The 25523-nt window shown below is 36.9% G+C and overlaps 1 protein-coding gene across 6 annotated transcripts in view; it reads right to left on the bottom strand.

Moving 5' to 3' along the window:
• The window catches only part of IDE (insulin degrading enzyme), a 416199-nt gene that overhangs the window by 67083 nt on the left and 323593 nt on the right, over positions 1–25523 (bottom strand). For 4 of the 6 annotated variants that reach the window (XM_069099236.1, XM_069099241.1, XM_069099237.1 and 1 more), the window contains 3 exons: positions 12116–12300; positions 10718–10925; positions 5639–5808 (listed from right to left, as the gene is read on the bottom strand). In XM_069099236.1, coding sequence (XP_068955337.1) covers positions 5639–5808; positions 10718–10925; positions 12116–12300 — 563 coding nt within the window. Of the gene's footprint in view, positions 1–5638; positions 5809–10717; positions 10926–12115; positions 12301–14529; positions 14592–25523 lie in introns of all 6 variants that reach the window. The other 2 variants (XM_069099238.1, XM_069099239.1) reach the window with 2 other exon arrangements.

Here is a 25523-nt window from a genome sequence, read left to right on the forward strand (position 1 = left end):
TATATATATATATATATATATATATATATATATATATATATATATATGGGTATATAAACACATACATATATTTTTCTTTGGACATGGCCCTAGAGAAATTTGTTTTGCTTAACAATACATGTTTATAACAGATGTTCTCTTTTTCTTTCATTCTCAAATGTGAAGAGGAGGAGGAGGAGGAGAAGGTATATTTTTGCTGATTGAAAAACATAAAAATTTAATTAATCAAAATCAAGAATAAAAATTTCAAGAGCCTCATCATAGAAGATAAAAAAAAGAGATGCCAGTCACACTCTACTATTCTCTACCCTCAAACACCTCATGCAGTTTACCTCCAAGACTTTGCATAAGATATTTCCTATGCCTAGAATGTCCTTCATTTGCCTTCTTGGTCTATTGAGTTTACATACATCCTTTAAAGGATAACAAATATTACTTCCCTCACATACCATTCATTCTATCTTAAACTTCATGCAACATTTTGTTTTGTACCCAATGCACTTATTTAATATTTTCCTATTAAGCACTCTCTTTTATTTCTTACTCTCTTACCAGACAATAAACTCCATTAGGCAGGAACAGTATCTTACCAAAATTTCTCCCGGTGTCTAGCAGTGTTCCAGTAATATATATTTAATGTTTACTGATGCTTACACAAAAAGGCAAAATATAACTAAGTAAAAACATAAATGAAAAGCAAAAGATCTAAACAAATTGATCATCTACTAATGGGATTATGATTTTTAAAAAAAGACAAAAATAAACATTCTGACATTCAGAGAGAAAACAGAATCATTCCATTTTCATTCTAACCACAACCACTAGCTAATGTCACTTTGATGAAAGGACCTCTATTTATAATGGCAGTGAGAGCCTCTGTGTGAAGGTAGGATCTCAGGTTCTCTGCAGTGGCCATAGGGCCACGGGAGCTGTACATCAACAATTTAAATCTCCCTTTATGATTCAGTATTCTGAATCAGGGTTTAGAGAATTCAGACTTTTATGCCTGGAAGCCTCACTCAGCAGCGGCATAGTGACATCAAACTGAAGTTACAATTTACCATGCTTTAATTTCATAAAAGTCTATAAAAATAACTAAGGACCAACTTTCTACCAAAATCACATGCCACAAGATAGGAATATGCTGGGGACAGATGCCACAATATGACTATGAAACAATCAGGTCTGAGAACACCGAACATGTGGGAAAACAGGCAGTAAAAGCAGTCAAAGACACTCAGGTTATTAAATTAGTACTTGCGTTTTCCATCACTGCAAGTATAACTTAGCTTCAGATATGTGACTTCTCTTTTTAAAGAAATACAACTCTCTGTGAACTGATTCAACCATTCTGGAGAGCAATTTGGAACTATGCCCAAAGGGCTATAAAAAAGTGCATACCCTTTGACCCAGCAATACCACTTCTAGGGTTGTATCCTAAAGAGATCATACAAGACCCGTTTGCACAAAAGTATTTATAGCAGCTCTTTTAGTGGTGGCAAAGAATTGGAAATTAAGGGGGATGCCCATCAATTGGGGAATGGCTAAACAAGTTGTGGTATATGAATGTAATGTAATACTATTGTGCTATAAGAAATGAGGAGCAGACGGACTTCATAATATCCTAGAGAGACTTATGTGATCTGATGCTGAAGAGAGAACCAGGAAAACTTTGTAAACAATTATAGACACATCGGATCTGTGATGACTAATTTTGATAGACTGGGCTCCTCTCAGCAATGCAAGGTTATAAGACAAATCCAAAAGACTCATGATGGAAAGAGATATCCACATACAGAGAAAAGAACTACAGAGTTTGAATGCAACTGAAGCAAACTACTTGCTCTCTCTCTTTTATGTTTTGTTTCGTTCCTTCTTTCTTTGTTGTTCACTTCATTGGTTATACTTCTTTACAACCTAACTAATGCTTAATTCGAAGGTGTTTGTAAGAGCCTATAATGGATTACATGCCGCCATGGGGAGGGAGGGGGAGAAAATTTGGAACTCAAGGGATTGTGGAACTGAATGTTGTAAACTAAAAGTAGATAAACAAATTTAATAAAATTAAATAAAAAAAAAAGAAATCTAACTCTCTAAATGAATTATTTCCCAAATTAATTTTTACTACATATACTGCTTTTCCAGTTCTCATTGAGACAATCAAAGGAAGATATTTCAAGTCAACTTTGAGGCATTTCTCTGTCTCCTTTTCATTAAAATAACTTTTTAATGATGCCTTTTATCTTTACATTAGTCATTTCAAATCTTTTCCCTCCAATGAATCCTCCCTGACAAAGATAAGGCAAAAATGTCTGATGACTGTCTGACAATCATACAATGTTCTGTACTAATAAACCCCTGACTTTCTGCTAAAAAAAGAAGAGGGTGTTTCATCCTCTGCTCTCTGGAACCTCCACTGGTGTTTATATAGCTTACTTTTTTCCACCACTCCCAAAATGATGGGTATCTACTTTGTTTCCATTTCTTTGCTAGGACAAAAAAGTGCTGCTATGAATATTTTGGCACATACTAGAGCTGACTTCTTCGACATATATGCCCAGTATGAGGCAAGGTTGGAGTCAAAAGTACAGCTTAATTAACTTTCCTTGAATAATTCTAAACAGAAATTCAAAACATCCAAAGCATCACTGTACGTGTTTTCCCACAGCCCGTCCAATGACAACTGTCCCCAACAACTTAGTCAGCTTTCATGGTACGAGATTAAACTTTATAATTGTTTTAATTTTCATGTCTCTTATTTGAACATCTACTTTGTTCTTTAATATCTTTTTCAGTCTGTAATCCAGTTGGACACTTTTCAACCCAAAATACTCTTCATCAGCTGCCAATCTCTAAGATCCTTCCCAATTTTAATAATATCTGATTCTAAGTTAGCACAATGAGTGTGTCTGTGTGTGTGTGTGGGGGGGGGGGGGCAGTATAAGAGAGGTGGGGGCAACACCTACAGTTTAGTTTAGATTGGATGGTTCTTTACATTGCATGTTAGTCCCTCTAAAAAGTAAGAAAGAAAAAGGGAAGTTTGACAACTTTCTAGCTATTTCAAGTCAGATCTTAACAATATCATTTCATTATTTTGTTTGAAGTTCTGACTCCCCAGATAATTAGATATGCAAATTCTGAAGTACAAAAACATATTCTATACTTATAAATAGAAATATGGGGATTATTCAGTATTTTCATGCCACAAGCAACTTCTTTCTACTATTAGCAGTTTGGCAAAGTGGAAAGAGCACCAGACTGAGTCAGGAGCCCAAGGTTTGAATTTGTTTTTAAATCTACTAAGCAGGTGACCACAAACAAGCCACTTCATCTTTCCCAGTCTCAGTCTATTCATACATAAAAATAGGAGAAAAATACAGTATTATCACCTCATAGGGTTGTGTGTGGAAAGTACTTTGTATACTTTAAAGGTATAAAATGAAATGTGTCAGTGTTGTGGATGATAAAGAATTGGAGTTTACTGGTATAGTAGCTTAAACTTCTCAGAAATAAAAGATAGAATAAAAGGTATCTACTAATATTTTTTCAAAAAGATATTTTATAGAAATCCAAAGGACTTTTCCTCATGCCCTTCTGTGTGCAAGCAGTGTGCCATGAAGAAAGATGCTCATGGAACTAATAAGACTGGCTCAGGTCCTCCCTCTAACATTTGCTGGCTGTGTGGCCCTGGAGAAGTCACTTACACCTCTCCATGTTTAATAAATTAAACTAATAAATCATGGGTTCAGTCTGAATTCTTATTCTTTAGATACTATACAGATACTTATCACATATACTTTGTTTTCAAGATATTTATGTTTCTTTATATAAAACTGGTCTCTAAAAGGGTCAAAATAGTAAATGGCTAGATAGATCTTGTCTGAAGTCAGCAATTTTTTTTTTTTGCTTTTTGGAGGGAGGAAGGCAGAGCAATTGAGGTTAAGTGACTTGTCCAAGGTCACACAGCCAGTACATGTTAAGTGTCTGAGGCCAAATTTGAACTCAGGTCCTCCTGACTCCAGGGCTGGTGAGCTATTCACTACACCACCTAGCCACCCCTGAAATCAATAAATTATTAAAATCATATTTTCAAAAGTCAGGGCTAATGCTTATGGCTTGAGCTAAGAAGAATAAATAAATTACTAATCAACAGAAACTGCCACATTTCTTTGCCTTCAAAACAAGGTGCTAAATGCTTGACCACTTACTTAATAAATGCCTTCTACAGAACTCCTACTTCTTAAAAATTCTGCTAAAACTGGAATGAAAAAGACAAAGGTATTACTAATAGTTGCCCTTTCAAAGTACATCACTTCCACTGACTGGCCCTAAAGTTTCCAAGCTTAACACATGAAGTCAGGTCCCATAAACAGGCTATAATTACCAAATCTCTGTGATTTTAGTTTAAGGTGAGCCCTCAGTTTGCTATTATTAACCTCATTTTCAGATAAGGCAAACAAATGTGAAGTGACTTGACCAGAGTCACAGAGCCAGGCAGAGTTTAATTCAGTACTCTATTCAGTGCTCTACTGAGCTGCCTCCTGCTTTCCTTGATGAGACTGTACAAACTCCAAAATCAACCCAAGTCAGAACGCTTTTAATAGTAGACCAAGAGATATGTATATATGTAACCAAGTTTAAGACATCACATACACAAAAAGTTAAAATACTTACAGGTCATAGATAGTTACTGTTTATGTCCTATGTTTCTTTGCCTTGTGTACCAACTACATATTTTACTGACATCTAACAATTTTCATTGCCTATCGAACCTGCCTCCAGTACTGTCTGCCACTACATCTGGAAATACAAGGTAAAATTATGCCAGAGAGCTAAGAATAAGTTCTGAAACAAATGATGGACAAACACTCAAAACTACACCCTTTTTCTCCCCCACAATGCCTCCCAAAAGAAGCTGCTTTTAACCAAGTATCTTTACGAGTCTTAAGGTCTTATTAGGAAATGGTCCCATAAGAAGAAGTACTAATATTTGCAAAATGCTTAGCCCAGTGCCTGGCACATGGAGTATGCACTATAAATGCCTATTCTCCTCTCTCCCACCAAAAGAAGGAAGAGATGTTACTGATACATATAGAAAGAAAACTTCCCCCTACTCCTCACACACACACACACAAAGATGCCAAGTAGTGGGGAAAAAAATAAAAAGATCTTGCATCTTTTGGTTTACTAGAAGTAGCTTTAGCTTTAAAGTTCAAATACCCTATACCTTTAAAGGTTCAAATACATGAGAAGGTGGTAATTTTTTTAATTGCTAGATCAATATCCCTATAAAAGTACTGTTGCACAGTGAAAACTTCAGCAACCTAAGATGTTTACATCTGAAATGCCAATCACTGAAACACAGTAGATTGCTAAGTGGTCCTACTTGAATATACAACAAAAGCCTAGTTTTGAAATACTAAAATATACCACAAATTGTTGCCTGAATGTCACACTGAAATGGTGAACACTAAGTTAAAAACAAAGGGAAGAAGGAATGGCCTGGGAGTTCATAGTTGCCATAACACTTTTTATTCTAACTTAAAAAACAAAGAAACCCTCAGTCTGTAATGAACCAAGCTGAGTTAATTAAGTATATACAAACATACAGACACACACACACAGACAGCTTCCAAACCTGTTCCAAATTTACTAAAGGGATGGTTGGGGTTTCCAGTAGCTTTCTCCAACTGAAACAGTCTCCAGGCATCATTCATTACGTTCTTCTCATGTTCTGAATCAACTGCATTCACCTCTCTCTCTTTGCAGCTCTCATCAAACAAAGGACACAAGAAAAACTGGGCAAATCTAAAATAAAAAATGATATAATTTTAAGTTATTTGAAAATGAGCTCTTTTAAAACAATGCTATCTTTGAAGGTCTTAGTGGACAAAAAATACGAAAACAACTGTCACCGAGTAGAATAAAGAAAAGTACCATAATGTAGGAAAAATGTTTTGGGTCTATCTCATATCCAAACCATATCACAGGATGCTTACTGATTAGAAAAGGAACAAACTTTACACAAAAATATTAAAATAGTCTTAAGGTAACAACAACTTATAATTTAATGAAACTGTAAAATGGAGCTTGTGTCTGTGTGCATTTTCTTTGGAACTACTTACCAAAACAAAATGCAATGAGAAGGTCATGGTCCTTTGGTTCACACTATATTTTTTTTGGCATATTTTATCACTTAGTCAATAAGCATTTTAAAGCACACAATATGAGCTTAGTTCCAGGATACAGGGTAGGGAATACTGAGGCCTCGAGTTCGTATATGGCCTTCTAGGTCCTTGGGTGTGGCCTTTTGACTGAGTCCAAGTTTTACAGAACAAATCCTTTTATTTAAGGGGATTTGTTCTGTGAAATTTGGATTCAGTCAGAGGGCTGCACTTAAGGACCTACAGGGCCACATGTGGCCTGTGCCAGGGATTCAAAGAATAGCAAAAAACAGTCCCTGCCCTCAAGAAACTTACAGTCTTATGAAGGAGACAACATGCAAACAGTTGTGTAAAAACAAGATTTTTATGAGATAAATTAGAGATCATCTCAAAGCAAAGGGCTTCTTACAGAAGGTGAGACTTTAGCTGAGACTTGCAGGAAGCCAGGGAAACCAAGAGGCAGAGATGAGGAAGAAGAGACTTCCAGAGAGGAAGGACAACCAGTGAATATGCTTAGCCAGAGTCCAGAGATGGAGGATAGCAATGAGGAACAGAGAGAAAGTCAGTGTCACTGGATTGCAGAATACATGGGAGTAAGGTGTAAGAAAACTGAAACGGTAGGAGGGGGCCAGCTTATGAAGGGCTTTAAGACCCATGCAGATCATTTTATATTTGATCCTAGAGGTAACAGGGAGTCAGGAATTCACTGGATAGGGAGTGACATGGTCAGACCAATCTGACAGCTGAGTGGAAGATAGACTGGAGTTGGGAGGGACTTGAGGCAGGAAGACTAATCAGAAAGATCAGGCATGAGGCAATGAGGGCTTGCACCAGTGGGGTGGCAGTGTCAGAAAAATGAAGGGGCATATAAGAGCAATGTTAAGAAGCTAAGAAACAACAAGACTTGGGAAGTGTTTGGCTTTGAGTGTGGACTGGGGTGAGAGAGTGAGGAGTTGAGGAGGGCACCTAGGCTGCTAGCTTGTGTGACTGGGAGGATGGCAGTGCCACTGACAACCATAGAGAAGTTAGGAAAAGGGGACAGTTTTTGGGGAAAGATAATGAGTTCAGTTTTGGACACTCGAGTTTAAGATGTCTACTAGACATCTAATTCAAGATGTCTAATAGGCAGCTGTAGATGTGAGATTCTGAAGGTCAGGAAAGAGGTTAGTCATCTGCATTTACTATACAAGGAGCATAAATTAATAGCAACCCACTTAAAAAGCTCTATTAAAAGGACTTCAGAAATTCAAATAAAAAGAATACATTTATATGAGAAGAAATGATCTAGGAAAAAAAGAGATAAATAATTTGATCAAGTAATGATTATAGTACTTAAAGAAAAGTAAAAATAAACAAATGCTGAACAAATAATGATTCAGTAACATGACATGACATCCTAAAATAAATACATTAATTCTTCTCATGATTACATTTTGAACTGCTACCAAGTAGAAATAATTGTCTAGTTACAACTTACTTAAAGTCGTTTCAATTTAAACTATCTATATCATAGTAACCCAAAGTTATACATCTTATTGTATAACAGCAAAATTTAAAATTCACTTAAATTTTTTAAGAATCAGAACATCTGACTCTAATATGAGCTAAGCTCTACTACAAGGTTCAAGAAGGAAGGGAGCTAGCATTTACTGAACAACTTACTATGTGCCAGGCATTATGTTAGATGCTTTACAAACAGTATTTCATCTGATCTTCACAACAACCTTGTGAGGTATGTGCTATTATTACCCAAATTTTACAAAAGAAACTGAGGTACAGAGAGGTGTAATGGAAATGCAAATTTAAAGATCTTCCCTGCCCCTAGGCTAAAGTGCACCTGGAGCCTGGGGTGGGAGGCTGTTTTTCAGTAGATACTTTTTGATTGGGCAGTGGGTCAATGAGGTTGTTACATTCTCTGAGCCAGGAGAAGGCTATATAAACCCTGATTTGAGGCTTTGTTTTGGGGCTCACTTTGAGAAGTATTCTGTGATTTGATCAGATGAGACTCTGGGAAGCCGCTGTTGAGAGCCCCGCACCGGCTTTGAAAAACCCAGATGTTGATTTGGTATGGATGTAATGGTTGGACAGTTTGGAAATCTGTCTACTTGATCTGTTTCTCTTTCTTGATAATTCTGTCTGTATACTCTGAAGTTCGGGGTGCTGACCTCTTTCCCCTGAACTAGGTAAACAATACATATTTGACTGATTAAAGTAAGCTTGTTAACCCATTTTGAGTTGCTTTCTTTAACAAAGCAGATCTAAGAATCTGTGTTGGCAGCCACCCTAGGGACGCTGGGGTGCTTGCTGATACAAGAGGTTAGGTGATTTGCCCAGCATTACACCACTAGTAAGGTCTGGGGCTGGTTTTAAACTCAGGTCTTCTTGAATCCAAGCCCAGAGTTCTGTGTCAATTAGCTGCCTCTGAAGCAAAGGTGGATCCAAGACTGACTAAAAGACAAAAATGGACCAGCATGATAAATGTTGGAGAAGATGTGGGAAAACTGGAACACCAATGCATTGCAGGTAGAGCTGTGAACTGATCCAACCATTCTGGAGAGCAATTTGGAACTATGCCCAAAGGGCTATAAAACCATGCATGCCCTTTGATCCAGCAATACCACTTCTAGGTCTGTATCCCAAAGAGATCATAAAAATGGGAAAAGGATCCACATGTACAAAAATACTTATAGCAGCTCTTTTTTGTGGTGGCCAAGAATTGGAAATTGAGGGGAAGTTCATTAACAGGGAAATGGCTGAAAAAATTGTGGTATATGAATGTAATGGAATACTATTGTTCCATAAGAAATGAAGAGTAGGCAGACTTCAGAAAAACCTGGAAAGACTTATACGAATTGATGCTGAACGAAATGAGTAGAGCTAGAACACTGTACACAATAACAGATGCATTGTGTGATGACTGACTTTGATAGATTTAGCTCTTCTCATCAATGCAAGAATCTAAGACAACTCCAAAAGACTCATGATGGAAAATGCCATCCACATCCAGAGAAAGAATTATGGAGTCTAAATGCAGATGAAGCATACTATTTGCTCTCTTTTTCTTTTGTTGTTTTGTTTCTCATGGTTCTTCTTTCTCATGGTTCCTCTAATTAGTTCTAATTCTTCTTTATATCATGACTAATGTGAAAATGTTTAATATGAATGTATAAGTAAAGCGTATATCAGATTGCGTGCCATCTTGGGGAGGGGGGAGGAAAAGGAGAGGGGGAAATTTAAAACTCAAAATCTTATGGAAGTAAATGTTGAAAACTAAAAAGAAATAAACTATTAAAAAAAAAAATGGACCTGCAACTAAGATTGATAACTAGTGGATCTACAAGACTCTTGAGACTATCAACAGACCACCATAGCTTTTAGCATATCAAAAAGAAACCCAATTACATCAATGTCTGTTTTATGTAAATACAGATACTTCAGAAAATGTCATACAACTGTATGATTGATTGGAAGAGGTCAGAGGGAACTTAAAGATCACCTAAGTCCAACTCTCATTTTATAGACACTGAGCTGAGACAGAGACCAAGAAAGTCATTTGCCCCAGCAGTCACATAATGACTATCACAGGCAGGATGAAGACCCAAACATTGCAGTCCAGTGCTCTTTCCACTTTAAACTAAAACTACCAATGCATCTGTCAATGAAGAAAGCCATAAAGACAACCTACATGTGAAATGCACCTGGCCTGCAATATACTGCAGATTTATGTCTAGCTATACGTACATATATGTACATGTGTATGTATGTATGCATGCATGTATATATGTATACACACAGACTTCAGAGGCAACTATGTCCTTCTCTTCCCTGACCACCTATACCACTGTGTGTACTTGTGTGTCTAAGTGTGTGCATGTATTCAAATGTATATGTACATTCAAACTGTAGTCTTTTCTTTTAAAGTATGACTTTCTTATGCAAATATATTTCTACTTAAGGTTTGAGCAAGATAAGAGTTATATCCATTTGTATGACATTTTATTCCATGGAAATTCAGAACATTCTTTTAAAAAAACAGAATTAAACATAGGATCCAATAAACTCTCAATATTAAAATCAGCTGAGAAATGTATGCTTGATGCTGACTTTCTCAAGATATGCAATGATGCTGCATGCTTGAGGAGGGGAAAAAAGAAAATGGTGGCTTTGTGGTTTGGCAGTCTAAAATGTTTCTATTTTAAAATAAAAACATGTAAATGGAAAAATCCCAAAAGCAAAATTATGATGTTTCTTTAGACCACTGATGCTTATTTATAGAAAAATGATCTGATGCTGGTAAAAATTTTATTAAGTCAATGAAGTATTTTGCAGGTCTAAAGGTTATGTCAATGGTTACACCATTACTTTTCTTCTAATACAAAATATATGTCATTGTTAACTTAAATGTGAACAAGCATAAAATAAGAACATAAAGTAGTACTGCCTATTATCTTGAGCTAAAATGTATAAATATGTAAGTAGTAAAAGTAATAACCACCACTAATAAATAACAGAAGTACATAAAGTAGATCAATTCTTAACAAATTCATGTTTACCTGTCCAGGGCCCCTTCTAGGTGTTTATGTGATACATCAAAGTAGTAGTTGGTGTGTTCTCCACTTGTGAAAGCATTTGAACTCCCTGCATGCTCACTGAGGAATTGGCTGTATTCATTTTCTTTTGGATATTTCTTCGTTCCCAAGAAGAGCATATGTTCACAAAAATGGCTCAAGCCAGCAATATTTGGGGGATCTGATAATGATCCTGGAGAAGAAACCATGTAAACTTAAGTACTGAAACACAAACAAGTTTACAAGATTAAATACATTAAGGGGCAGTTAGGTGGCACAATGAATAGAGTACTGACCCTGAAAGCAGGAGGACCTGAGTTCAAATGTGGCCTCAGATACTTGACACTTACTAGCTGTGTGACCTTGGGTAAATCCCTTAACTCCAATTACTTCACCTCCCTCCTCCAAAAAAGTAAATTACAAATGTAATGGCAATTACTGAATCACAGAATTGAAAGTTGTCTCAGAGTCCATCTGATACAACCATGAGACGAAATCTACAATTCTCTCACACAGCCTATTCTTTTCTGGGACAGCTCTTATTACTGGAAAGTTTTAAGGGAAGTTTTTTTTCCCTTAAATCAAATTCAAATCTGACTCTCTCTCTCTCTTTGCAGTGTCTACCTATGACTTCTATTTCTGCTCTCTGGGGCCAAACAGAATAAGCCTAGAGTCTTCTTGATAACCTACACATGAAGTCCCTTCCACCCCCACCCCAAGTCTTCTCTTCTCCATACTCAGCATCGTCAGTTCTTTCAAATGATTTTTATTTGACATAATTTCATCAGACCTCTCACAATCCAGACTGTCCTCTTCCGAACATGCTCAATTTCGCCTGTCTTTCCTAAATCAATGTTTGTTTCCTTCCTTCAGCTTTTTTTTTGGGCTACCAAATCATACTGTTGACTCTCCTAGATATTATAAGTCACTTAAATCTGTAAACCAGATATCTAAAACTATTAAAAATAACAAAGTTCACTAATAAGAATTCTAAGTAAATTCCAACTATACAATCCTAGAATGTGAAGTATGCTTGCTCAAGACTTCCCAGGTAGTAACAGATGTGAAATTCAAACCCTGTTTTCTTGACTTCAAATTCAGTGTTTCATTATAGCATGTTCAATAAATTCTATGAAAACAAAGTATTAATTAAAGGATTTCTTTAAACAACAAGGGCTTTTTATGTGTACTTTTAATTGTCTGATTTACAAAAATTCAATTGACATACAACTTTACAGAAACACATCTTCTGCATACTATAGCTGTTATTTATGCAGATAAACCTGGATGCATTGAAATTGAGTCTTTTTTATTATTTCAACAGAAATGGAAAATCCTAATAAATTCCAGGGCAAAGTTAAAGAAACAGAAACATAAAAATACCTATGTGTACATCAAGGGCTGCTGATGACTTATCTGTGGTAGGATCACTGATGAGGAGTGCCTTGATGCCATTTACCAATTCTAATCCACGGTATTCTCGTTTATCCTCTGGAGATTTGATAATGTGATTGACTATTCTTTTAACAGCTGGGTTATCCATTTTGCCGCAAGACCCTCTCTGAAAGCTAAAACATGAGAAGTTTAAATGTCTCCATTTTTTTTTATAAGACACACAGAAAATTGAACATACAAGATACCAGAGGATTCCAGGTTGATTCCAGGAGGTTTGCCTAAAATCTACCTAACAAAATACAGACACTTCTTGCCTCCCAAAGACTAAAGACTTGCATAAATGACTTCTAAAACCATCTGAAATACAGCCTGCACTTGAAGGTCAATATAGTTTAAATTATATTAATCCATGTAGAGAAAATTAAGTATTATTTGTATGGAGCAACATTTTTATTTATGATGGCTGAAAAGTTACAGTTATAGTGTAGCAATGTCTGAAGACCTCAGAAGACTTACCCTTATAAGTAACAGCAAAAAGCAAAGGGGGCAGGGAAAACCTTTACAATAATATTCATCAAAAAGAAATTACCAGAAAACTTCCCACAAAGGGTAACATGTAGCTTTGAGGGTATAGCAGCAAGCACCCCGGCGTCCCTAGGGTGGCTGCTCACACAGTTTCTTGGATCTGCTTTGATAAAGGAAAGCAACTCAAAATGGATTAACAAGCTTACTTTAATCAGTCAAACATGTATCCTTTACCTAGTTCAGGGGAAGAAGGTCAGCACCCCGAACTTCAAAGTATACAGACAGAATTATCAAGACAGAAACAGATCAAGTAGACAGATTTCCAAACTGTCCAACCATTACATCCCCACCAAATCAACATCTGGGTTTTTCAAAGCCAGGGGGCTCTGGACAACGGCTTCCCAGAATCCAGATCAAATCACAGAACACTTCTCAAAGTGAGTCCCAAAACAAAGCTACACATCAGGGCTTATAGTGACCTTGAAAAATTAGGGAAATCTTCCAGGAGCTAAGAGAAGCTCAAAGGTAGGTCACTGGGTTATAAGGCATGCTTGCCCTTTTATGGATATGATTATAATTTATGAGTTAAAATTTCTATGAGATTTTATAAGAAATGCTCAGTAAATTATTTCTCCACTATATCTAGCTGTTTGGGCTTGCCCATTAATATCAAGCACATTTACATAAGGAAAAAAACCCTCAAGAATATTGATCTCTATTAAGAATGTATACTATTGAGAGTGAGAGGAGGGGATTGGTTTATATTCTTTTGGAATTGTAAATTTCCATATTGCAGGATTACCATTTGCATATTACTGCTTTTCAAACCATACATACAATATAGCATACAGAAACACTACTACTGGTGATCAACAGAATATGGTTAAGTATAATTCTCCAGAAAAACTTAATACTATTTTATAATGTGCATGTGCCAATGGGATAGGCCACCAAAATGTAATTAAAACTAAAGAGTGACAAAATCAATGGCTATAGAAGTAATTAACAAAGTGATGGTAATTCCCCAGTACAACTGGTATGATCATATATCTTCATGGACTTCCCAGGCAAGATAGAACAAGAATATCCAGAACACCCTAGATAAACAGCAATCAACCAACGATAACTGGATGAGGAATGAACCTTAGATGAACAAGGTTTACTTGGAAGAATGAGAGTTAACTACAAAAGCAATCATCCATAGAGCAATTTAGCTAAATTACATACAGCAATCAGGTCATTTTAACAAGCATAACCAAGATTTTAGTTGTAAAGCCAACATTTACAAAATTATGAATTCTAAAATTTCTATTCCCCTCATTTTTAAATGTGAATTCTCATTTAAATTTACAAAGTGGCTCCTAAGAAGGTGAAGGAAAGTTCATCTTAGTTACAAACACCTATTCTTGCTTTGTTAAATGTGGAAAAGTTTTTTAAACAGGAAAAAAGGGAACTTTGCTCTACTGCCTTCCCATAATCCTAAGTACAGACTGTCTCTGATTTCCTATTTCCTAACCCATAATTTTTTTAAAGTGACTAAACCCTAGATTTGGATAACCCTTCTGATTTAGGCCTATTCATAACAGTCATCAAAGTGAGAAATATAATGCTAAAATTCACATCTGGACGTTAAAGCTTCCCTTGCTCACAAATACTTTGTATAGCAATGAGATGGATTCCACAAGTTTGGGCAGAAATCAATCCCATAACATTTGAGAGTCCAACTTCAAACTAATAGTGCCCCCCAGAAACCACCACCACAATCAAAAAACTGTAATTTGCCAAGCAAGACCCATTACCCAACAACCTAAGCACTTCCTTTTTGTTTCCTTGTAACAAATATCTGTCCATACTTCCCAAAGCAAATTAATTCATACCTACAGGGACAAAGGAAGAAAAGGAAGGATTCTCAAGCCTCCTCTTGATGAACTAACTCATTAATAGCGTGCCTGCCTCTAGAGTATTTATGATCTCATGAGGTCACATGACTCAGCTGAGCGACTAATAAGCAATAAACAAAAAGCCTTCACCTATAACTTTTTAAAATAACAAGGGCTCTCCTAAAACTTTATCAGACAAGACAAGCTTAAGTGCTTAAGGAAGTCAAAGTAGAAAACCTAATTCTAAAAGAAACTCTCTTAAAAGTATTCAAATTCAATATGTCACATGCAAAATCATTTATAGGCACTAGCAGAATTTTTTTTAATAGACCATAGTGCACTGAAAACTTTAAAATGCACCACTATCAGCTTTTAGCATTTTTATTGCATTGCTTTCAAGCAGATAAATTTCTGCACATATTAAAATGCTGTTAAGAATTTAAATAAATGTAATTTAGTATCAAATAATGTTAGAGCTGAATAGACCCTACAAGAGCATGGGTTTCCATAGGATGGATTCCCCCTATCTCCCCCTCCCCCAACTCTTCCATGCTACTTCTTATGAATTAAAAAATTTTATTTGGAAGTTTGAAATTATAGACTAAAAAGCAGCAACAAAATAAAGTCCCAAATATCAAACTTCAAAACTTTCATATCAAGTTGAGATTTTGATGAAAATAACTGCTTTGTTATCAACAAAATGTTGGGATTAATTTTCTCTACCAAATTTCTGCCAGAAGCCTGAGAAAGCAGTATTCCATGGGAGAAAGGGCACTGGCCTAGGAAGGCTTGAACCTGAGCTCTGGTGTGGCTGCTCATCAGCTGTGTGAGCAGGAGGGCAAAGCCCTTCATCTCCCTGAGTTTCAGCCTCCTTGATAAAAGTGGGGAGTTGGACAAAGTTATCTCTATGCCCCTCCCAAGCATAACATTATGTGATTCTAGTCAGTCTAATTTAGCCTCTTCTATTGAGATAATTAAGATGGCAGACCATTATTTTTGTACACTCACAGAACCAGCATGTGGCATACATTGCAGTCTCAAAAGAAGAGCAACGCAGAGTCAATATAACAAACCCTTCCTTCTCTGGAATCTAGCTACCTACTTCCTAAGTGGCTGAAAAGCAGGTAGAAATATGAGAATATATGGGATGGTCAACACCAGACTACAAATTTCCTATAAGACAGAGATAATCATAAAAAAGAATCATCTAAGGCCATAGCAGAGTTAATGTTCTAAAATGTTTAACTTCTTAATAAAATTTTAAACCCAAAACCTGATAAAATATTTCTGTTAAGCACTTACCTGAAACTCTTTAATGCAAACACTAACTTTATGCAATCCAGATGCTGTTCTATAGCTGTCTGTAATTTGGATTTTTATAAATGAAATCCTACTTTGTAGTGATGTTTATTATTATTTCTGAGATGATTTGTCTACATTTTCATTAAATTTATTTATGCTGACTTTTAACATTTTAAATTTGTTTTTTAATTGACCTGACCTTTCTGTTAAGTAGTTTACAATCTAAAATAGCTACATACCTTCAGAGACTTTCTATTAAAAAAAACAAAAACAAAACTGACAGGGATCATGTGACCAACAAGATGATAGAACACTTGTTTTCAACAATCCTCAGAAACCCAAAAACCTCAGAAAAAGGAATTATGTGACAAAGGAAATATGTGGTGAATTGGGGGGGGGGGAGGAGGAAGACTATTTGCAAAGTGTATGAATGTCCCCTAATTCTTTTTTTTGTTTTAACTAACAGGTCTATTTTATTTGGGCTGGAAGAGCAGGGGGCTACTCACAGGTTGATCCCACTAATGTTCAGCATGAGAGGTCTGACCTGCTCCATTTACAACATAGGCCAGTTTGCCCCTCTTTAGGTAACCCCCATTCTTAGAGGTTCACCACACTGATTACAGACTCAGTACAGATATCTCATCAGCTTAGCCTTTTGCAGCTTAGAACTCCTGAGAGATCTGACACTCCCCAGTAGTTGGGAGTATAGGTATGTGCCACCATGCCTTGTAAATGTCCCTAATTTATCTATTTCTGTGAAGGCTCTGTATATTTGTAAAAGTTACTTGTGATTCTAGCCTCTTATTATTAGATTAATTGTACAGAGTCTGCCAATATTGGTACCAAAAAGAATATAAAAATCACCAGTGAACATTTAGGCAAATAAACAAAAAACAACATTTTACAAACTGATCCATCCTCCTGATAAAGCTTCAAGACTTTCTCTAAGCAAGGTCCTGGGTACTAAAGATGGTCCACAGAGTTCTCAAGGTAGTCAAGAGGCTCTTCCAAAATTCAACAGCTATAGCAAAGTTTCCTACCTAACAGAATAAAAGACAATAACAACTCAAGCACATAGTGCTTTACAAGGTTTACAAATATCCTCATTTTACATATGAGAACATTGAGGTTCAGAGTCATAAAATGACTAGTTCTCTACAAGCCTACTATATACTAAGCATTAGAGTCAGGAGTCCCACAGGTATCCTGAATTCAAGACTAGCAGACCAGGTCTTGTCAACATATCACTCTCTCCCTTCTCTTCAAATTTACCAAACACAGGGAAGCACAAAACAATTTATAGGACCACTGTTGGTAGATGAAGTTCATTGTCCTGAGGAAGGGAAAAGAGAACAAGGAAAGAAAAATCTCAATGAAGATAAAATTTGGCACAGTTTTCTATGCCCCCCACCAAAAAACATGATCTTTTCTTTCCTTTCCTTTCCTGTCCCCTAAATGACAAAGGTGAAGCAGATGAGAGTTGAACGGATTCAAAGGACAGTCTCAGGATGTAAGTGATGCCATGGGGTCTTTCATCAAGTTAAAGTGGTTCGTGGATTAAAAACTCGGAGACCTACTAAGTCATAATTACGCTTTCTCCTACAAAGAGATACATTCATTATATAAATTTGTAAAATCTTACAACCTCCAAAGACCATCCTACAAATGGAGTCACACTGATACCAGGTTGTACTAACCAAGAATCAAGAAAAAGGGGGCTTGCCAAGCACTGATGGGCCATTTAACATAATCATCAAGTAGGCACATAGTGGTGTCATCAATAAATGCTTACTGATGATAAACATTCTTGGCTACATTAAAAAAAAACAGAATACATGAAGAATAGCCATGAGTCAGCCAAGTTAATAATAAAATATGTTGCTTTTTTTTAACTGAAGTTTGTATGTAAAATGTACATTTCCACAGTTATTCACCACTTTGGACTTAATATTGCTTTGGGTCATAACTGTTATTAAAAAATAAAATGACACCACCAACTCACAACATTGGGAAACACTGTCAGGCAACAGCAAAATTCCAAATCAATGCAGAAATTACTCCCTCCCTACCATTAGTCAACACTCATCAACACGTCCCTCCCAGGATATGAAGAGCAGGATCTTCATACCTTTGAACAACAACAACAAAACCCCACCTTAACTCTAAATTTGGCAAGCTAAAATTGTCAAATGAATTCTGGAGATAGAAGCCTCTTTCTTTAGATGCCCCCAGACCTTTGGGACAAGAGTTGACTTGAACTTAACTACTATTAATTTCCAAAGATCCATGAGCAATTAAGGGTTTTGAGATTTTATTTTTTGCTTTTGGAGGGCAATTGAGATTAAGTGACTTGCCCAAAGTCACACAGTTAGTAAGTGTTTCAAGTGTCTGAAGCAGGATTTGAACTCAGGTTCTCCAAGGCCAGTGCTCTATTCACTGCACTATCTAGCCCACCCCAAGGGTTTTGAGATTTTAATCAACATAAAACTTACACTCAAAGTTTGCCCCCCCCCAAAAAAGTAGTCAAATATTAACAGGGTCCCAAAATCCTATATTTACCTACTCTAGTCAGGTGCATGCTCATTTATCCCTGCCTGGAGGCTTAATTCTACTTAAATCTTGACCTTAGTTTTGGCATATAGGGAGCCTACAATCGAGAAGCTGTTGGCTAAGCATCAAGATAATTCCTGTTGCACGTCATCCATTCAGTTCTGATCCTAGCTCCCTGTAGACCTAGATTCATGACCTGCTACCAAACCCCTCTGTATCCTCATCCTAGCTACCCAATCCCTGTATACACTTCCCTGGGTTTCCTCATCACTGATTCTACTTATCCCCAAGACTACCTCACCCAGACTACTCAAAGCACTGCTATCCACATATACACGTCACCTATGCTGATCTGGGACTAACCCACCTGCTTAGATATTCTCTAAATTTCTATAGTTTATACATGAATCCTTTCCTGTTCCCTATAGCTGCTGGAATCTCTCCCCTCCCACCCCAGACTCCCCATAAAACTTCCTCATGTAGTTATACATTGTCTCCCTTGGCTAGATAATAATTTCTTTGAAAGCTTTTATCTTCATATCCACAGCACCTAGCACAGTTATCTGGTGCAAAGAAGACAATATATACTCAAATGATTGATGGGGCTGAACAAAGTTGTGTGATGCTGGGAAGTAAATACTGTTTGAAATGGGGGTGGGGGCTTAAGGATCAGCAGAGAGTGAAAAATATTAGAAGGAGCATTAAAGAGCTCAGAAAAGGCAGAGGTGGGAAAAGATCTACAGGAGACAGCTATCCCCTCCATCCATGTTGTTTACACTGGTTCATTACTACTACTACTACCAGAACAGCTACAGCTCCCACTGCTTCTCTGCACTCTTCTCCCTGATTCCATTCCTAAACTATTTATTACCCATGAAACTTGTTCTATAGGGCCATGTTTCAGCACAATTAGTAGCTTATTCTATGCTATATTTTTTTCTCTCTGGCTACTTCAATAGATTTTCAATAGCAGTTTGGTTCATGCCTTGTCTCCCCAAACACTGCTTAGTAGGGGACAGGGACTTTATCTAATATACACCTTTTCTAAAAAAAATTGTCCACTGCATCCAGCACACTGCTAGATAGAAAGGTGGTTTTTAATACTTGATCTATTTCTATCTTTATACGGGAAAAAAGCAAGGTTCCTATCTTCTCCCTATTATTACAAACATCTGTTGAGATCCCACTGTGTACAGGGCAGAAGAGACAAAAAGATATAGCCATGGCACTGCTTTTTTTCCCCACAGCTGCCCCCTGAACCCTAAAAATACAACTTCCAGTATTGGTTCTAGTTGCAGTCAGAGAAGGCAGTGCTAAAAATACAATTTTCAGTGCTGATTCTGGTTGCAGTCAGAAAGGGCAAGACAGATGACTTTTCTTTGGTATGTGACAACTAAGTCACATGGCTTATGTTCCCATAAAGTTTATATGCTTTTAAAAAGGGGTATTTGGGGACAGTTAGGTGGTGTAGTGAATAGAGCACTGGCCCTGGAGTCAAGAGGACCTGAGTTCAAATCCCACCTCAGACACTTAATACAAAATGGGGAGAAGAATGTCTTAATAAGCCTAATCTGCCAGATGGAAAAAGAATCTCAAAAGCTCACTGAAGAGAATCATTCCTTCAGAATTAGACTGGAGAAAATGGAAGCTAATGACTTTATGAGAAATCAAAATGCTATTAAACAGATCCAAACAAATGAAAGAATAGAAGGCAATGTGAAATATCTCATTGGAAAAACCACTGAACTATCCAGGAGAGATCATTTAAAAATTATTGGACTACCTGAAAGCCATGATCAAACAAAGAACCTAGAAATCATCCTCCAAGAAATTCTCAAGGAAAACTGCTCTGATGTTTTAGAACCAGAGGGCAAAACAGAGGTTGAAAGGATCCACCCATCACCTCCTGAAAAAGATCCCAAAAAGAAAACTCCTAGGAATATTATAGCCAGGTTCTGAAATTCCCAGAGCAAGGAAAGAGTATTACAAGCAGCCAGGAAGAAACTATTTGAATATTGTGGAAACACAATCAGAATAACACAGGATCTGGCAGCTTCTACACTGAGGGATCGAAAGGCTTAGAATATGATATTCTGGAGGTCAAAGGAGCTGGGATTAAAACCAAGAATCACCTACCCAGCAAAACTGAGTATCATGTTTCAGGGGAAAATATGGTCATTCAGTGGAATAGAGGACTTTCAAGCGTTCTTGATGAAAAAACCAGAGTTGAACAGAAAATCTGACATTCAGATACAAGAATCAAGAGAAGCATGAGAAGGTAAACAGGGAAAAGAAATCATAAGGAACTTATCAAAGTTAAACTATTAACATTCCTACATGGAAAAACAATCATTGTAACTGATGAAACTTTTCTCAGTATGAAAATAGTTGAAGGGATAGAAATATATGTGTGTGTGTGTCTATATCAGAGGGTATACGGGCGTGTGAATACATATGTGAATGTGTGTATATATGTGTACAGGTATACAGAGATAGAGGGCACAGGACCAATTTAATAGGAAGGGATGATACTTAAAAGGTGAAATTAAGAGGTGAGAGAGGAATATAATGAGAGGAGATGGGGAGAGACAGAATGGGGTAAACTTATCTCATTTAGAAGAGGAAAGGGAAAATGGTTACAATGGAGGGGAAGAACAGGAAGGCAAAAGGGAATGGGTCAACCTTATTCTCATTGAATTTGGCTTGGGGAGGGAATGACACACACTAAATAGGGTATCTCACCCTACAGGGGAGTGGGGGGGAGGGGATGAGAGGGGGAATGATGGAAGGGGGGATGATGGAAGGGAGGGCAGGTTGGGGGGAGGGAAGTTGGAAGCACCCACTTTTGAAAAGGGACGGGATCAAAGTAGAGAATAGAACAAGTGGGAGGTGGGATAGGAGGGAGGGAAATATAGTCAGTCTTTTACAATATATCTACTATATTAATATTTTGCATTAGCTACACATGTACAACCTATACTGAACTGTTTATCTTCCCAGTAAGGGTGAGAAGGGAGGAAGGGAATGAATCTGGAATTCAAAGTTTTAAAATCAAATGTTTAATATATATATATATATATATATATACACACATATATATATACACATACACACTAATATATATATACATACACACTATTATTAATACTATTTTACATGTAATTGGGAAATAAGATATACAGGCACTGGGGCATAGAGATCCACCATGCCCTACTGGAAAAGTCAAAGGGGGTATGGGAGAATATATGAGAGAGCAGATTGGAGGAGGGGATATCCTGTGGGACTGCTATTTTTGGGCAGTGGGTAGGGGAAAAACGGGGAGAAAATTTGTAACTCAAAATCTGACAGAAATGAATGATGCAAATCAGAAGTTAATAAAGCATTTGAAAAATGAAAAAAAAAAAAAAAGAAGACGACAATCTGGTTGGCTCCATTAAGAAACCAGCTTGTCACAGCTGGTGCAATTTCCAAATGAAATAAAAAAATGTTTCTGGTACAATATAGACGCATTACAGAATGGAACTATATAAATAAGTCAAACTTATTTTTTCACAGGCCTAGTGACATCATGTGGCCTGGTTCAATATTGGAAATCGCCTATTTTATGTTCTAATTTGTTTCTAATTCCAGAGGAAAAAACAATTCCTTAGGTGCTTTGGAAAGCTGCATATACATCTTTCATTCCCTTTCCCCATTTAGATAATGATTTTAATGAAACCTATCTGAATCCATCTAACTGCTTACAACTTAGAAACGTTATTGTGGTTTGCTTGAGAATTACAATTTAGTCCATCCTCCAGTTGTCAAATTGATTTTCCTAAAGTGCAGGTCTAATCATGTTGCATCCCTATTCAATAAACTCCAGTAGCTATTACTCTCAAGATCAAACAAAAAACTTCTATCTGGCTTTTAAAGCCCTTCATAACCTTACTTCTTTCTACCTTTCCAGTCTTCTCATACCTTATTCTATCCCACATCCTCTACAATCCACTAACTCTGGCTTCTTTGCAGTTTCACAAACAAAACTCTCCATTTTCACCTGGAAAGCCTTCCCTTCTCAACACTGACTCATTTCCTTCAGATCCCAGTTAAAACCCCATTTCTACAGAAACCATTCCTGCTTCCCTTCATAGTGGTGCCTTCACTCTACAATTATCTCCAATTTATCTTATCTGTATCATTTTTTTAATACAGTTGTTCACCTATGCTTCTTCCACATTAGAATGTGAGCTTTCTGAGGGTAGGATTTCTGCTTTTCTTCGGGACAGTGCCTGGTACATAACAGGTACTTAATAAATGCCTGTGAACTTGACTTTTCATCTTTATAACATGTTACAAAAATGCCTGTGTAGGGGATTTCTTCAGCACTACTCTATCTATACCAGCATGGGCTCCTTCACCCAATTCTACTCCCAATCTATAAACAGAGCTTTCCAAATATCTGAGGGGCTATGAAGCAGATCAAGAATTTGTCTTGCCGTGCTATAGCAACTCCATGGGTACAGTACCTAAAACTAATGCCAATGAATGGAAATCAAAAGAAACATATTCTGGTTGGCCAGAAATATTGTTTTTTTTTTTTTCAAAAATTAAGAATACAGCTAGCATACAACACTTTAAGGTTCATAAAGTACAAGTGTTTCATTTTATCACCAAAACAATTCTGGGAGTCTTATCCCTAATTTACAGCTGAGGAAACTGAGGCAAACAGAGGTTAAGTGATTTGCCCAGCGACACACAACTAGTAAGTCAGGCAAAATTTGAACTCAGACTTTCCAGACTCTATGTCCAGCAGTCTATCTACTATGCTACCTGTCTGATTAAAGAAATAAAATTATATACTGCATGGCTTTGGGAACTTCCTGATCAATGAGTATGTTAAAGGAAAGGCTGGATCTGCTAGAAACTCTATACAACAGGGGTTCTTAACCTAGGGTCCATGAACTTGGATGGGGGAAAAAATTACATCTTTATTTTCACTAACCTTTAGTTTCTTTATAATCCTATATATTTTATGCCACGCTTTTAAAAACATGATTCTGAAGAGGTGTCTATTGGCTTCCACCAGACTGGCAAAGGGGTCCATGGACAGAGAAAAAGGTTAAGAATCCCTGCTATACAGGAAAAAATTTCTGCGCTGAACTAGCTATCTTCTAGGTTTCTTCAAACTCTTATTATGTTTTTGGATACTAGATAGCCAGAAATAGAAAGAAACTCCAAAGCTTATAAACACAAGACTTTCCCAAGAATGAGAATGTGAAGGAATGGGGCTTAAGTTGATACAGATTCTCCTTACCCTCATCTTGTACCACATCTCAAACCACTGTCTAAGTGAAGTTGCTGTTTCATAGTCCTGCCCAGAATGTTCCCTGCCGGAGACAGGGGGCAGGGGAACGGCTAACTCATTTTCATTTAATGCTTCATTTATGAGAACACAGGATCAAAGGTTTTAGAGCTGGAAAGGGCTTGAGAATCCATCTAGTCCAACTCCTTTATTTTAAAAATGAATAAATTGAGGTCTGAAGAAATTATGCAACTTGATCAGCTTACTAGACTTTTCTCAGATCCCTCAATTTTATAGACAATCCATGAAATACAGCTTTGTTCTCAGATATCTATTCACCAACATTTTAAGAAACGGAGAAGGGATGTTATAGGTGACAAAAAAATCTATATTCATTTATGTTCCCAATACATTGTAATCTCTGCTACATAGATTTATTGCCTCTGCCCAATCACGCTCCCCACCTCTTGTAACCTAAGATCTAATGCTCAGTTCTGGATAGAGGTATGTGTCTTCATGTAAGTGCCTGTGTCTTGCCTTTCTCCTCTGACCTGACCAGAGATTGGTTATTATGACACTGATCAGACTGGCTCTTTTATATTTTCCTACCCTGAACACATTTACCTGTTCTCAGACCCAGTTTACCCTAATTTACCTTTCTTATTCTACTTCCTGTTGACTCTTAGAATAACTGCTGGATCTGGATGGGTGACATTAATCTCCCTGTTTATTTAAGGTTTACAGCTCCACCCACTCCAGGAAGTAGCAACCTAGCACCTGGTTACCTAATGACATTAGCAATTTCAGAGCAATTTCTCTAAATACTGGGCTATGGTTTTCACAATTACCTTTGACTTACAGGTGTGGCCATAAAAGATGAGAATGATTTCCTTTCATTTTATAATCATACATACCATGTATCTGAAACACAATTCTAAGAACAAAGGGGGCTTTTTTTTTTTTTGGCCACAGAGAAAAAGTTTTACAAAGGGACACTAGTAGGGAAGAGACTAATAACTAAAATAAATTTTCACATTAGCTGCGTTTTGTAGAAAAAACTGGGAACGAATCCCAAGCCAATTTTTTAGGGAGGCTCCTGTCTTCTGGAACTCTGGCTCAAAAACATACTCAGACAGAATGCTCCCTGACAAAATCCAACCCTCCACACTGCCGACCCCCTCTGGATGCTGGGCCATGCCCTATATTGATCACTGATCATTGCAGACCAGAAAAGAAGCTGAAGTCCAAGAGTAATCAATCAGAAACTGAGCGGCAGAGACCAGGAAACTTTATAAGCATGTAAAGACCTTTTCCATCCCAAGAGAGAAACAAGAAGGAAAAAAAGGCAGACAGGAGTAGGTATTAATGAGCAAACCACAATTTTACTGTTGTTGAATTAAATTTCAAGGATTAGATAAACTGCCTTTTCACAGAATCACTAGATCATAGATTTCAAGCCAGAAGTGCCCTTAGTGGTCATCTAATAATAATAGCATTTTTATAGTACTTTAAGGCTTACAAAGTGTTTTACATATTTTCTCATTTGATCCTTACAACAACTGGGTGAAATGGGTGCTATTATTATCCTCATTTTACAGATGAGGAAACTAAACCTAAGGTTAATCCAAATCCTTTATTTTAGAAATGAAGAAAACAAGGACTGAGAAGTTAAATGACTTGTCCAGGTTCACCAAAGTAGGAAGAAACCCTAAAGAACATACAGTACAAGTCCTCATTTTTCAAATGACAAAGCTAAGCCACTAAACAGCAAATAATTTTTGCTCTAAAAAAAGGGGAAAATTAACACAAAGATAAATGAGCTTTTCTATGCTGTTTTTCACACAATGATTTCTAA

The sequence above is a fragment of the Petaurus breviceps genome, unplaced genomic scaffold, assembly GCF_028583685.1.
Source record: "Petaurus breviceps papuanus isolate PSGF00001 unplaced genomic scaffold, PetGlider_PUasm1.0 37, whole genome shotgun sequence".
NCBI classification, from domain to species: Eukaryota; Metazoa; Chordata; class Mammalia; order Diprotodontia; family Petauridae; genus Petaurus; species Petaurus breviceps.